This window comes from Anolis sagrei, chromosome 1 (assembly GCF_037176765.1).
Source record: "Anolis sagrei isolate rAnoSag1 chromosome 1, rAnoSag1.mat, whole genome shotgun sequence".
In the NCBI taxonomy this organism is placed as follows: Eukaryota; Metazoa; Chordata; class Lepidosauria; order Squamata; family Dactyloidae; genus Anolis; species Anolis sagrei.
In genome coordinates this window covers 82,708,155-82,722,983 of record NC_090021.1, presented here as the reverse complement: position 1 = coordinate 82,722,983, position 14,829 = coordinate 82,708,155, and the positions used below count along the sequence as shown (strand labels likewise).

General features: G+C 40.8%; 1 protein-coding gene across 18 annotated transcripts in view; it reads right to left on the bottom strand.

Annotated features, from left to right (window-relative positions):
* EPB41L2 (erythrocyte membrane protein band 4.1 like 2) overlaps positions 1-14,829 on the bottom strand; it is a 112,313-nt gene that overhangs the window by 37,799 nt on the left and 59,685 nt on the right. For all 18 annotated transcript variants that reach the window (XM_060753349.2, XM_060753347.2, XM_060753356.2 and 15 more), the window contains 4 exons: positions 12,460-12,535; positions 9,408-9,626; positions 8,430-8,517; positions 5,492-5,644 (listed from right to left, as the gene is read on the bottom strand). In XM_060753349.2, coding sequence (XP_060609332.2) covers positions 5,492-5,644; positions 8,430-8,517; positions 9,408-9,626; positions 12,460-12,535 — 536 coding nt within the window. The remainder of the gene's footprint in view (positions 1-5,491; positions 5,645-8,429; positions 8,518-9,407; positions 9,627-12,459; positions 12,536-14,829) is intronic.

Genomic DNA, 14,829 nt, shown 5'->3' with positions numbered 1-14,829 from the left:
TATATAAATAGCAAGACTATCTATGATCACTAACATTTTGAGACTACCTAGTAAGCAGGAAAAGAATCCAATGCTCCCTCATGCTATCTTTGTTCGCTATCACTATTTACTTGCCTAGGCGCTCCAAAAGGCTAGAAGTGGCACCACATTTGAAAGAGTAGAAGAAATCAGTGTTTCTTCTAGGTTTTCCTGACACGGCCTAAGTTCTTGCCTTTTACCACTTTACTCAAAGAAAAGGATTCCCCTTTTTGTTGTTAATAAGAGGTAATTGCACTGCTAATAGATTGTACCAGCTGCTGTTAACCTGCCCAATGTCTGCACTTTAATCCACTACCTCCATAGTAAAGTGTGCTGCTAACCCGCCCTACTACAGCACTTTAACTTACTCCCCGTTAGTGGAGTGCTGCTAATTTTGGTCCAACTACAGCACTTTGCCTAATTACGGCACTTAGTTCTTTTGGCTTAACAACAGCTACCTCGGTCGACCAACGCCTTGCCATATTATACCTAGCACTTTAGATATTGAAATTATTGATAGATCTAAACTCCATCGCACTTTAACAACTTGACTATTGCACTTTACATCTGTTAGCACTTTACGAATTCTCAAGGATCTTGTGTTAATATTTACCACCCATGCAGCTCCTTGTTCCTTGGCATTTGTTAAGTGTATTTTTAATTGATTGGGGAAGTGATAAGGGGTGGAGTGGACCGGAGAAAGTCATATACTATAGAGCGGGAGTGGGAAATGACTGGGGGGGGGGGTGGATTACGGCAAGTGGAAACTCTAACAATTTATACTACTGGATATAAACCATGGGTTAAAAATCTAATAATTGTTGAGTGCGACATGGAGGAGGGAGGGTGTCCCGACAGCCGAGGGGCCCCCATAGTCACCATAATGGGGAGGGGGAGATGCAGGAAAGGGAGACCTTTAATTCGGCCTAGGGACTCTGGTAATTTAGTAACCATAAATCGGTCTCCTGACATGGTAAGTCGGTGTACCCAGGTTGGCGGTCCCTCCGGACTGAAGGTGGTGCTGTTGAATGCCAGATCTGTCAACAGAAAAACAACTTTTATCCAGGAATTGATCCTGGATGAGTGGGCAGATCTGGCGTGCATCACGGAGACCTGGCTGGATGAAGCGGGAGGTGTAAATTTAACCCAGCTCTGTCCACCAGGGTTCTCCGTAAAGCACCAACCAAGATCCGGAGGGCAGGGAGGCGGGGTTGCAGTGGTCTATAGAAATACCATCCCTCTGACCAGGAGCCCCATCCCGCAGTCAACCAATTATGAATGTGTCCACCTGAGGGTGGGTGACCGGGACAGAATAGGGATTCTGTTAGTGTACCGCCCACCTCGCTGCACTACGGTCTCCCTACCTGAGCTAGCGGGGGTGGTCTCAAGCTTGGCATTGGAGTCCCAACGGCTTCTTGTACTGGGGGACTTCAATGTTCACGCCGAGGCTACCCTAGTAGGAGCGGCTCAGGACTTCATGTCTTCCATGGCAACCATGGGGCTGTCCCAACGGGTATCTGGCCCCACTCACAGTGCTGGACACACGTTGGATTTGGTTTTCTGCCAGGGATGGGAGCATGGTGGCGGTGTTGAGGAGTTGTCTATCTCTCCGTTGCCATGGACCGACCATCACCTGGTCAGATTTAGGCTCACTGCACCCCCTAACCTCTGCAGAGGTGGGGGACCCATTAAGTTGGTCCGCCCCAGGAGGCTTATGGATCCGGACGGATTCCTGATGGCTCTTGGGGAGTTTCCCGCCACCTCGGTTGGTGATCCTGTTGATGCCCTGGTCACTCTCTGGAATAGGGAGATGACTAGGGCAATAGACACGATTGCTCCAGAATGTCCCCTCTCAAGTAGCTGAGCTAAACCAGCCCCTTGGTTCAACGAGGAGCTGGCAGCGATGAAGCGAAGGAAGAGGGAACTAGAGAGCACGTGGCGTTCGGATCCGAGCGAGCCAAATCGAACACGGTTTGTGTCCTTTTTAAGGGCATATGCTGTGCCAATAAAGGCCGCAAAGAAAGTTTTCTTCGCAGCCACTATTGCGTCTGCGAAGAACCGTCCGGCGGAGCTGTTCCGAGTTGTCAGAGGCCTTTTAAATCCCACCACCCAGTATGGGAGCCCTGACAATTCGGTAGCTCGCTGCGAAGCTTTTGCTCGGTTCTTTGCAGACAAAGTCACTTTGATTCGTTCTGGGCTGGATGCCATATTAACGGCAGTCTCTGAGGATGTAACTGGAGCATCTGCTTGCCCGGTTTTGATGGATTCATTTCAATTGGTGAAACCCGAGGATGTGGACAAGATACTTGGAGGAATGAGGCCTACCACATGCCTCCTAGACCCCTGTCCATCCTGGCTTCTGAAGCAAGCCAGAGGGGGATTGGCCGAGTGGGTAACGGTGGTGGTTAATGCCTCCAGCGAGCTTAAAACAAGCTATAATAAAACCGCTGTTGAAAAAACCATCACTAGACCCCACTCAATTCGACAACTTTCGGCCAGTTTCCAATCTCCCCTTTTTGGGCAAAGTCCTGGAACGTGTGGTGGCTTCACAACTCCAGGTATTCTTGGACGACACGGATTATCTGGATCCGGCGCAGTCTGGCTTTAGGCCGGGACATGGAACCGAGACAGTCTTGGTCGCCTTAGTGGATGATCTACGCCGGGAGCTCGACAGGGGAAGTGTGTCCCTGTTGGTTCTGCTGGACCTCTCAGCGGCCTTCGATACCGTCAACCACGGTATCCTTCTGGGACGCCTCGCGGGAATGGGCCTTGGAGGAAATGTTCTGCAGTGGTCTTCCTAGAGGGTCGATCTCAGAAGGTGTTATTGGGAGACACCTGTTCTACCTCACAACCATTGTCTTGTGGGGTTCCTTAGGGTTCCATCTTGTCTCCTATGTTGTTTAACATCTACATGAAGCCGTTGGGTGAGATCATCCGGAGTTTCGGGGTACGGTGTCACCTGTACGCAGATGATGTCCAACTCTGTCACTCCTTTCCACCTGCTACTAAGGAGGCTGTCAAAGTCCCGAACCGGTGTTTGGCCGCTGTAACGGTCTGGATGAGGGCGAACAAATTGAAATTGAATCCAGGCAAGACAGAGGTACTCCTGGTCAGTCGTAAGGCCGAACAGGGTATAGGGTTACAGCCTGTGTTGGACGGGGTTACACTCCCCCTGAAGACGCAGGTTCGCAGCTTGGGTGTGATCCTGGATTCATCGCTGAGCCTGGAACCCCAGGTTTCGGCGGTGACCAGGGGAGCATTCGCACAATTAAAACTTGTGTGCCAGCTGCGCCCGTATCTTGGGAAGTCTGATTTGGCCACAGTAGTCCACGCACTGGTTACATCCCGTATAGACTACTGCAACGCTCTCTACGTGGGGTTGCCTATGAAGACTGCTCGGAAGCTACAAATGGTCCAACGATCGGCAGCCAGGTTGTTAACAGGAGCGGCACTCAGGGAGCACACCACTCCTCTGCTGCGCCAGCTCCACTGGCTGCCAATTTGCTACCGGGCACAATTCAAAGTGCTGGCTTTAGCCTTTAAAGCCCTAAACGGTTCTGGCCCGACCTATCTGTCCGAACGCATCACCCCCTATGAACCAGTTAGGACATTAAGATCGTCCGGGGAGGCCCTGCTCTCGATCCCGCCAGCCTCACAAGCACGGCTGGCGGGGACGAGAGACAAGGCCTTCTCAGTGGTGGCCCCCCGGCTGTGGAACGCCCTTCCCGCAGACATTAGATTGGCCCCCTCTCTGCTGGCGTTCAGGAGAAGAGTAAAGACCTGGCTCTTTGAACAGGCGTTTAATTAAGCAGTGCAACCAACTGATTGATCTTGGAACTTGGAATAATGGACGAGGAGATCGGATTATGATTTTACTGTTGAGACGTGATGGATTAGTTATATAGATGTATAGATGCTATATTGATGTTCTGTTGTATTGTTATATTGATGTAGTTGATTTAGTTACTGTTTTAAATGCTAATGTTGTGCACCTTGTATATTGTCCTGGCTGTGAACCGCACTGAGTCGCCTACGGGCTGAGATAGTGCGGTATACAAGCAAAGTAAATAAATAAATAAATAAATAAGGTACAGTACTCACTTTTGCCCCATAAATAACCTATGAATAAGTTGATCTAGTCTTGGGGGGTTGATTTTTTGACTTAAAATTGTTAAACTTATACATGAGTATATACGACAAGCTCTGTAATACACACACGTGTGTATATATAAATCACTCCGTCAAGCTAGAGCTGCATAATAGCTGCTTTAAGACTGTCCCAGCCTGCCAGGTAATTATTTGTTTATTCATCAGAAACACTGCTAGCATATTGGGATTGTAATAATTTATATCAGTGCTTCTTAAACTTTTCCACACACTGTAAATTAGATGAAAGCTAATTTACATACTAATGAGATGGATATGCTTTTTATTTTTAAATAGTTAAATCTTGACTGAATATTTGAAACTGTGTAGCATCTTCAACCATTTTCATGCCATGAAAATGTCTAAACCAGCCACTAGATGGGCTACTACACATATTTTTCAGGACCCTCGGATTCAGTGTAGGGGATTTATAATACTGGAAACAAAATGGTATGTACCACAAAGCTATACTGTATATTCTTACATTGGCCATAGATAGCCTTTTGGACCTTTGGCTTTTTGGATTTAAAATTCAGATCCCTGGTAAGGATTTGTGTAAGTCTATAGTTTAAAACAGCAAGGCTCCATGAAGCATACTGAGGGGCATTATGGTTCCCTCCTCCCTCCCCCTCCAAGCTTTCCCTCCTCTTTCCTGCCCCTTCTCCTTCCCATGCCTCTCACCCGCAAAAGCCTTTTTTCCCTCACCTCCCTTGGTGCCACAAGCCTTTCTCACCTCCCTTGGTGCCACAAATCTCCCTTGCTGCCAAAACCCCTTTTTTTTCTTTGCCTTCTTTGCTTCCTTCCCTCCCACCGCTGAGATAATGCTTTGATTGTGCTTTTCCTGCATGGCAGAAGGGGGTTGGACTGAGTGGTCCCTGAAGTCTTCCACTGAAATACTCAGTTTATTTATGTTTATGTTGTTCAAAAGAACAGTTTATGTTGGGTTGTTGTAGGTTTTTCAGGTTGTACGGGCATGTTCTAGAAGCAATGCTTCTAGAACATGGCCATACAACCCGAGAAACCTACAACAACCCAGCGATTCTGGCCATGAAAGCCTTCTACAATACAGTTTATGCTGCCCATGCTTGATATATAATGTAATGTAATGTAATATAATATAATAACTTTTGGGGGGCTCCACAAGAAAATTTTGCTTCAAAAAGAGCTCTGTGGCTGAAAAGGTTTGAGAACCCCTGGTCTAAAACATATTGGAAGGCCAAAGATTCCCCACCCATGCTTTATATTATTCACAACATGAGGTATTGAAAGAGTCGACCACATGTTCATACATCTTCTTAGATGTGAATTATGAAAGCCAAAAGATTACCTCGGTTGGTCTGACTTTAATATAAAAATTACTGCGTTTATAAGAGATCTTCAAAATTTTGGGCCATGCAAAACGGTTGATTCGGAGTCTGTCTTTGTAAATGAGTAGCCCATTGGCACACACTCCAAGCATGATGTCCACAGCTTCAGAATCCTAAAAAGAGAATTGTGAAAATGATTTCAAATTTCTTGTTATAGGAGTATCTGAGGGAAAATTATCAAAGAAGATTGCAGAACAGTATATTAAAAATAAACACAATTTGCATGAAAAATGAGGGGAGAAGCAGATCTTAAAAACAGAAGACTGTAGAAGCAGAAGTGGAGACACAATAATATCACAAATTAGAGGATTTTATATAAAATGAAAAATGTACAAATAGTAAATTAAATGTCATAACTTATGATGAGCTAGGTATAAGACTGTAATCAAAATGTATTTGTAAAAGATGAAGGCAAGCTAACAATCAGTTTTGAAAGAAGAAGAAATGAGAAGTAAAATAGAAAAATAGCAAATAAACAAGCAGATCTATTGGCAACAGAGAAGAGAAACAGAGTAGAAAACTAAGAGAGCATGAGTATAAAAGCACTACAAGAACAACATAATATACTTAGCTATAAATAGTGCATAGGACTGGCCCAGAAAAGAGTCTCAAGGATCACTGAACTGATAAAGGTGCAAGTAAGAGAGGGCATTCTATCTTTTAAAGAGGCATAGGGAAAAAAATGCAACCAACAGAAAACAGAGATAAAAATCCAAAGAACAAAAAAAGCAGAAAAGAAAAGATCAATATTGCAAAATGAAATAGAAATCTTGAAATTAAAAGTAAGGAAACACAGAGAAACCGCATTGCACTCTATTATGCTCCAATGATTAGTATCTAGAGTTTTCTGAAGTAATCCTGCAGACATACTTAGAAGCAACTCCCATTTTATTCCTAGGTACATACTGCACACTTTTTACAGAGATATCCCTCAGATGCAGTCATACCTAAGCTGTGAGCTGATGTGGATGAGGGATGGATGTAATTAAGTCAACATGTGAGCTTCTCTCTGTGCTTGAAGTTTGTATCTGTGTTTGTCAGGTACAGTAAGTTCAAAACTAGTGAAAACTTACGGCTCAGTCAAATGCATTTTGTGTTATTTCCACTCATGTGTTTAATTATTTTACTTAATACCTGTCTAAACACGTTGATAGCGCTTCCCTAGTTGCCTTCCTAATTATTTTAGTATTAACAGCTTGAGCAACTTCACTCCCTCTCCTCAAAATTTCTTTCCTCCTTTCAACTGACAGCTTCAAAATATTTTTCAATTCAGCTCCACTCAAATGTTTTGCATTCTGAAAAGCTAAAAAGGTCATAAAGAGGCCATTCTGGTTTTTTAAAAAATGTCACTGAATTTACAATACATACATTTCTGCATAGGAAAAATCCTCAAGTTATAAAGAAACCACTATTTATGGAAAGACTAATTTTACTTCCAGGCTGGTCGGTTCAGAACCACCCTAAATATATTATATATTACATTTTAAATATAAAACCTCACTCACTATTTATCTAGAAATGCTGTAATCCATTTGCTCCCTACAAATTTCATCTTTTCTCTGCATCTTTTTCCAGATTCCTCACTGCTGTGTATTCACACAAAGAGGACACAATCAAATTCTTTCGCTCATCTTTATCTACTGCTATCCTCTTTCCAATCACTCATTTGATGGAAAAGAGTCAATGCAAAGAACTGATGCACTCTTTGTTTTTGTTTTTTTGCTTCCCATCTCCATAAAATTGGTTGGAACAAGGTGCCTTTTGCAGCCCTTGAATGCTTCATGGATGAAGCAGCAATTTGGATTGGAGATGTGTTGAAGGTGGCAGGAGCAAAGGACACCGGCAGTGGTCAGGGGAGCTTTTGCACAATTAAAACTTGTGCGCCAGCTGCGCCCGTACCTTGGGAAGTCTGACTTGGCCACGGTGGTCCACGCTTTGGTTACATCCCGTTTAGATTACTGCAACGCTCTCTACGTGGGGTTGCCTCTGAAGACTGCCCGGAAGCTGCAGTTAGTCCAATGCTCAGCAGCCAGACTACTAACAGGTGCTGGGTACAGGGAGCACACCACTCCGCTGTTACACCAGCTCCACTGGCTGCCAATTAGCTTCCAAGCACAATTCAAAGTGCTGGTGTTAACCTATAAAGCCCTAAACGACTCCGGCCCTGTTTACCTCTCTGAACGTATTCTCCCCTATGAACCATCAAGATTATTAAGATCATCTGGAGAGGCCCTGCTCTCGGTCCCACCAGCCTCGCAAGTGCGTCTGGTAGGGACGAAGGACAGGGCCTTCTCAGTGGTGGCCCCTCGACTCTGGAACTCTCTCCCACCGGAGATCAGTACCGCCTCTTCTATCCTGACATTCAGGAAGCAGGTGAAGACGTGGTTATGGAGACAGGCATTCGACGAGTGAGCCAACACTCTGAGATATGGATGGAGGCTGATGAACACCGATTTTAGTGGGATGACTGACCATTGTATTTATTGAATGTAATTGCTGTTTTACTGTTTTATTGTAATATGAAATATAATGTTTTATTGACTGTATGTGATATTATGGTTGGAAACCAGTCTGAGTCCCTCAAGAGAGGTGAGAAGGTCGGCATACAATTTTTTAAAATAAATAAATAAATAAATAAAAATCTCCAGCCTCGTACATCCTTCATGGCTTTTCAATACAGGCATAATACTCAAAGGTCTAAGTTAACATAAAATATACAGTGTTCTGGAACTGCAACATACCCTCAAGTACTTTTTAAAAACCCATTTCTCCTTAAACGTCGCATCAAGAAGCTCATACACTGAATGGGCCTACACACTAGGTAAAAGGCAGCTGGGATACATGGGCAAGTGTATTTTCTAAATAAAATACACACTCTAGTGAAATGCTGACCAATACCTTAGCATGGTGTAAATCCACTCCATACATGGAAAGCCTCTTGGCATTTTCTAAGAACTGGGAATCTGCCTGTGCTGGAGTCAGACCTCTGGAAGTATTTTAGAGAGGGGAAAAGCGAGTACAAAATTAATATGTACAACAATACAAGTCTTGATTGATCAGATCAAATCGACCTAGACCAGCATTCTACTTGGAATTGGTCAATCTCTGCAAAGTCACCTTGCACAATGAAATGTAACTGTGGCTGTTTTAATTTTAATGCAACATACGTATTTACAGCTAATAGCCACTGATCCATGTTTGCATGGGAAAACACTGGGATTAAAACATAGGATAACTGAAGATAGACATGCGAAATATTGTTGAATCCAAACTGGGTAGCATTCGAATTGTTCATAAATCTTTTGGCTAACAAAAGCAACTGTTCTGTTAGAGGCCAGAATTATTTTCTAGATTACTTTAAAACTTTATCTTAAAGCCAAATTAATCCTTCCCTAATAACCATTTTTACAATGTTTGTGCTAAGTTACATTCAGAACTTGTTCATTCAAAAGAAATTGTCAATTGCTCATATGCATTTGGATATTACCATCAGGACACAGTAAAAAGCAAAAAATCATGCAGATAACATGGAAATTCTGTAGTCATAACTAGTATACCTAGAGGACATGTGATAAAGGAATATGATTTTAATTTGGAAGCATAAACTCTATTTGAACTTTTCCACTGTTGATAAGTTTACTACTACCCTTGCTTCATAAGTCAATTAATGCACCTCTGACTGATTTTCATGGAAAGTTTGCATAATTTCTTTAACTAAGAACAATAGCTCCCCACCTCAGCTCTCTTGGCTTTTTTACTTTCCAGATGTTCTAAATTAAGCAAATAATGAAAATAAAGATTCTAAACATTAGCATTCCAACATGAATCCACTACCCCACAAGTGAACACAACTCAAATGTTCGGAAAGTGACATACCTATGTGTTTTGTGTAACTCTACTACTTTCTCTTCCATCTCTTTTGTCTGATTTGGTGCAAATTGGAAATCCCCTATGTAATCACTGTTGTGCTCCTCTGTATCATAGTCACCCAATTCGGCTTGCAGAGTATATGAACCAAGAAGAGCATGAGTCACAAAAGAACATGGTAGCCGGCCAGAAGCTATATCCTGACGAAGCTGCAAACATAGGAAGTACCTAAAAGACCATTAAAAAAATCTATAAAATAAAACACATCTTACTTTTTCAAGGAGGTGAAAATCATATTTTAGTATACATCTAGTTGACAGTACTTAGTAGTGTACACCCTATAAATCAATTGCTTTGTGGTAAGTCAGCAATGCTTTAATGGGTCTACTCTAGCTGGGACTAACAAATGGATTCAAAGACTCTGTTTCAATCAATTAACAGCAACCTGAAAAACTCAAAAATAGAGTTGTTAATATAAATAAAATCAATATTAAGTGTGCCTTGTTATAATATAAAATTATGTGTATTATGTTAAAGTCACAGATATTCTAACCTCTAGTAGAAAAAAATGTAATTAAAATATTCACAGAAATAAGTCGTGTTCATCTCATATATTACTTTGCACAAGATTTAAGATAGCCTGTAGAATAGACTGATGACAGTCACTAAATGATGACAGTCACTATTTGGAAAGAAGATATTCTACGTTGATTGTTAATTACAAAAACAATACATGCTTCATGGGGAAACAGTGAACCAAATCAGTTTTATTATTGTAGACACAAATCTGTAACAACAAAAATATACTGCCGTGAAATATGTATCTAAAATTATTCATTACCAATACAACTGCAAATTACCATGTTGACTTTACCATGAAAAAATTAAAAAGTGTAACAATCTTAAAGGATATTATCATCCTATATTTTGGTAAATTGGGACAGAAACTGAATTTGCTGTTTCAGAAGACTGCTGCTAGCAGATGAGACTAGAAACTAGCTCTATGAATAAAAGTAGTTGGTTGAAAGTCAAAAATTGAATATTTTTCCAAACGGGGAGTGGACATTATAGTGGTTCCAACGTCAAAGCATCAAGATATTCATAACAATATCACATTTATATTTTTCAAGGACAAAGTATTCCCAACTAAGAGGATATATTTTAGTTCAAAACAAAATATTCTTATTGAGCATTCTTTCAATGAGGAAAATGTTACACCCTTCAATTATCCTTCTAGTGACCTATGTTTTTTGGACATTTGCTATTGACTCGATGTTCTTATTCTGTTCCTACTTTTGCCTTCTACACTACAGCCCACTCCCATAAAAAAATTACATGAACCTTTCTTCATCTAAAACAGGAGCAAAAAATGTAATGTCTTTAGGATGATATTAAACTGCAATTCCCAACATTCTTCATCATTGCTTAGGTCAGCTAGGAGCACTATAAATCACACTGTGTCCAGGAAGGCTGAAATGAGAGGAGACATGATAGCCATGTATAAGTATGTGAGAGGAAGTCATAGGGAGGAGGAGCTCTTTTATGCTGCCCTGGAGACTAGGATGCGGAACAATGGCTTCAAACTCCAAGAAAGGAGATTCCATCTGAACATTAGGAACAACTTCCTGACTGTGAGGGCTGTTCAGCAGTGGAACTCTCTGCCCCAGAGTGTGGTGGTGGCTTCTTCTTTGGAGGCTTTTAAATAGAAACTGGATGGCCATCTGTCAGGGGTATTTTGAATGCAATTTTCCTGCTTCTTGGCAAGGGGTTGGACTGGATGGCCCATGAGGTCTCTTCCAACTCTATGATTCTATGTTCTACAACTGGTTTCTAATGTCAGATTTGTGTCCATTAATCTCTAACATAGAGACAGTCCTGTTTGTCCAATATAAGCAGTAGAAGAGCATTGCTGGCATGGGATGAAGTCAGTGATGTTATTGTACCCTATACATTCCTACTTGCCTGGACACAGTATTCACAAATTCTAATTCATTAGCAGATATATGGTCAATGGCTTCATGACACACTATATATTGACACAAGAATCATTGCTGCTGCACATATAACAAAAGGAATATTCTCTGAACTGCATTAACTGACTTTTGGAAAACAGATTAATTGCTTCCACATAACAACACTAACCAGGAGCCCCTGGTGGCAAAATGGGTTAAACCCCTTGTGCTGGCAGGACTGCCAACCAACAGGTTGGCTGTTCAAATCCAGGGATTGGGGTGAGCTCCTGTCTCAGCTCTAGCTTCCCATGTTGGGACATGAGGGAAGCCTCCCACAAGGATGGCAAAACATCAAACATCCAGGTGTCCCTTGGGCAGCATCCTTGCAGATGGTCAATTCTGTCACATCAGAAGCGACTTGCAGTTTCTCAAGTCACTCCTGACACACACACACAAAAACCTCCAAAACAAACAAACAAACGAAAAACACTAGCCACTGCAAAGATCTGAAAAAGCTGTAGCACTTTATGCACCTGAGCTGTATCTTTCTGGATCCTATTACATTCTACCCATTCCCACAGCGATGTAGATATGCTTTATATGTGGGATCTTAATATCACTCAGTAATGCATCTGAAGAAGGGGATTTATATCAATGAAAGGTAATGTGAAAATAAAAACCAGTTAGTTTTAAAAATGCTGTTGTGTTTTTTCTTCTCCATTCCTTCTTATGCTACAAGAGGCTAAGAGTACAATTACACTACAGAATTAATGCATCACTTTAAGCACCATGGCTCAATGCTACAGAATAATGGAAGTTATAATTCTGCCAGGCACCAGCACTATTTGACAGAGAAGGCTAAAGACCTTGTAAAATTACAACTCCCACAATTCCATAGCATTGAGCTATGGCAGTTAAAGTGGTGTCAAACTGCATTTAATTATATAGTATGGATGTACCCTAATATTGCTACCTCTAAGAACATTAACATAACCAGACTATTTCCAGTTACAGAGATTTTACAGAAATTAGAGATTCTACAGATTTTTGCATGACAACACATGACCAATGATTCAGAGTTAAGTCATAATGCTTAGAATTGTGCCTACCTGGTGAGGTCTTCTGTTAACTGTGAAGGATCAGGAGGATAAAACTTCACATTAAAGGTAAACATCCATGGCAAATCTGTAATAGAGAAGTTTCAAAGGAAAAAAATAGGTACAAATGCACAAGTGTACTACGAACTGAATGGTTAAGTCTTTCAAACCATTTTTTTCACATTATTGTAGTATTATTGCAATACTGGATCTTCTGGCATTATCTCTTGACATTTTTAATAAAGTACCATTCTTATGCTTACAAACATGCTATCAAAGTAGTCAACATTGCACATGCCCATTCAAATAAAGTAAAATTTCTATTTATTAGACATACACGACACCTTGGAGAATGGTGAAGTCTCCTTCACTAGAAGTTTTTTAACAGAGGATAGATGGCCATCTCTCAGTAGAACTTTGTCATTCCTGCATGACAAGGAGTTGGATTAGATGGCCCTTGTGCCTTCTTCCAATTTTATGATTCTATCTTAGAAAATCTCACCACTCTTTTTCAAAGCTAGCTTCTACTCCTTGCAGTTAGAAAAAGTGGCCTTTATATTGAGTACACAACAAAATGTTCTGGTTTGCATGTCATAGTAAGCCAGCTATCACTTGAATGTAGTACAGAAGAAACATCTGTTAGACAATAATATTAACAACAACAACAACAACTTTATTTATATCTCACCATAATGGACTAGGGGCGTGTAACAGAGCAGCATATGATGGTGCCACACAAAACACATAAAGTACATACAAAGTATGATATTGTCTGCCAGGGTAAAATGATCAGTTAAAATTTCTTGAAGCCATGCAGAAATAACTCAGTATTTGAACATTATCTGGAATCCAGGACTGTGGGTTGTGCAAAAACCTTTATATATACCCTCTTTTCTTTTCATGAATCAGTGAATGTATGGGCTGCAAATATGACCTTTTAAAATGAAATTGTGTGCCAAATGAATCATTGCTAAAGTTGAATGCCAACCTCTGCAGTATCATACTGGTGGCTAAAAAGTTAGCCAACACACTAAAAGAATTTGTCTAATATGGTATACAAGCCACCAACACAGAAAGGATGCCTGATTTTCAGATCCTAACGTGATCCTTTCTTAAAAGGGAACTTCTCACTGAAGTCAAAATTGAACATTTCTATGGACAATACTTTGCATCAAGCATTTATATAGAAGGTTCAGCATAAACTGGGCCAGTTTGGATTAATTATCTTGGCTTCCTAAATTATGGTTAAGAAAACAAATATTACATCTCAGTATACATCTCTCATATGCTCAATTTGGAATTTCAATCTCAGCCTGCTTAAATCTGAGTTCTTTTGATATGAAATAGGGAATTCTGGCTTAAACATATTTGAATAACATTCCTAAGGAATTATTGAGAGGATGAAGCAAAGTTCCAATTCTTGTTCCCAGATTCCTAAGGCATGGTTTAACAACGTGAGGACATTATAACACAGTTTACTCAATTATTTTGTATATATCTATATCTATACACAAAGAGAAAGGTGACTGCACACATGAACTCAAGTCAGGCTCTGTGGATGATGGACAGATGGCAGTCAAAAAAGAACTCGGAATGAAATGTAATGTAGCTGTAGTTCAAGCCTGACATTCTCCTTATTCTGCTCTATTATTATGAAAGTTCTGAGTCTTACAAGATTAAGCATTTGCCAACTTGCACCTTCCATCAGTTCTAGCCATCATAGCTAACTATTATAGCCAATGGTGACAGTCAAGGACTATAAAGATTTGCCTGTTTTCTAAGGATCGCTGCACCATGTACTGTAGTAACTAACACATTCACACATATTTACTACTATAATGTGGTAGTCAGTGAAGCATATGGTTGTTACTATATGGCATAATTACTAATGGTTACTCAATGGCAAATTTCGAGGAATGAGACAACACCATAGGACTCTGGATGGAAGTGGATATAGATCCATCTTATTAGGACGACTGACCACTGTAGTTTTATATTTAGTGTATTTTAAAGTTGATGTGTAATTTGTGATATATGATATTTTAATGAATGTATATGTTTTTATGGCTGTAAACCGGGCTGAGTCCCTCAACGAGGTTGAGAAGCTCGGTATACAAAACTGTGAAATAAATAAATAAATAAATAAATAAATAAATAAATTTCATCCCTTAGCTTGAAATGTTAGGAGCTGTAGAGAATGTGCAACCACATATTTTTAGTACAGGAAGTTATTACTGCTGCCATCAGGAGCTTCTGCTGATGGATAATGATTATCCATAAGTTTGTACAGTGTTGGCTGTAACACTCTCTACTGTCACCTCAAGTTAAGTCTAGAAATCTTTCTAGTGCCATGCAGCAGCAATCAACAGATTGCGCAGTGAG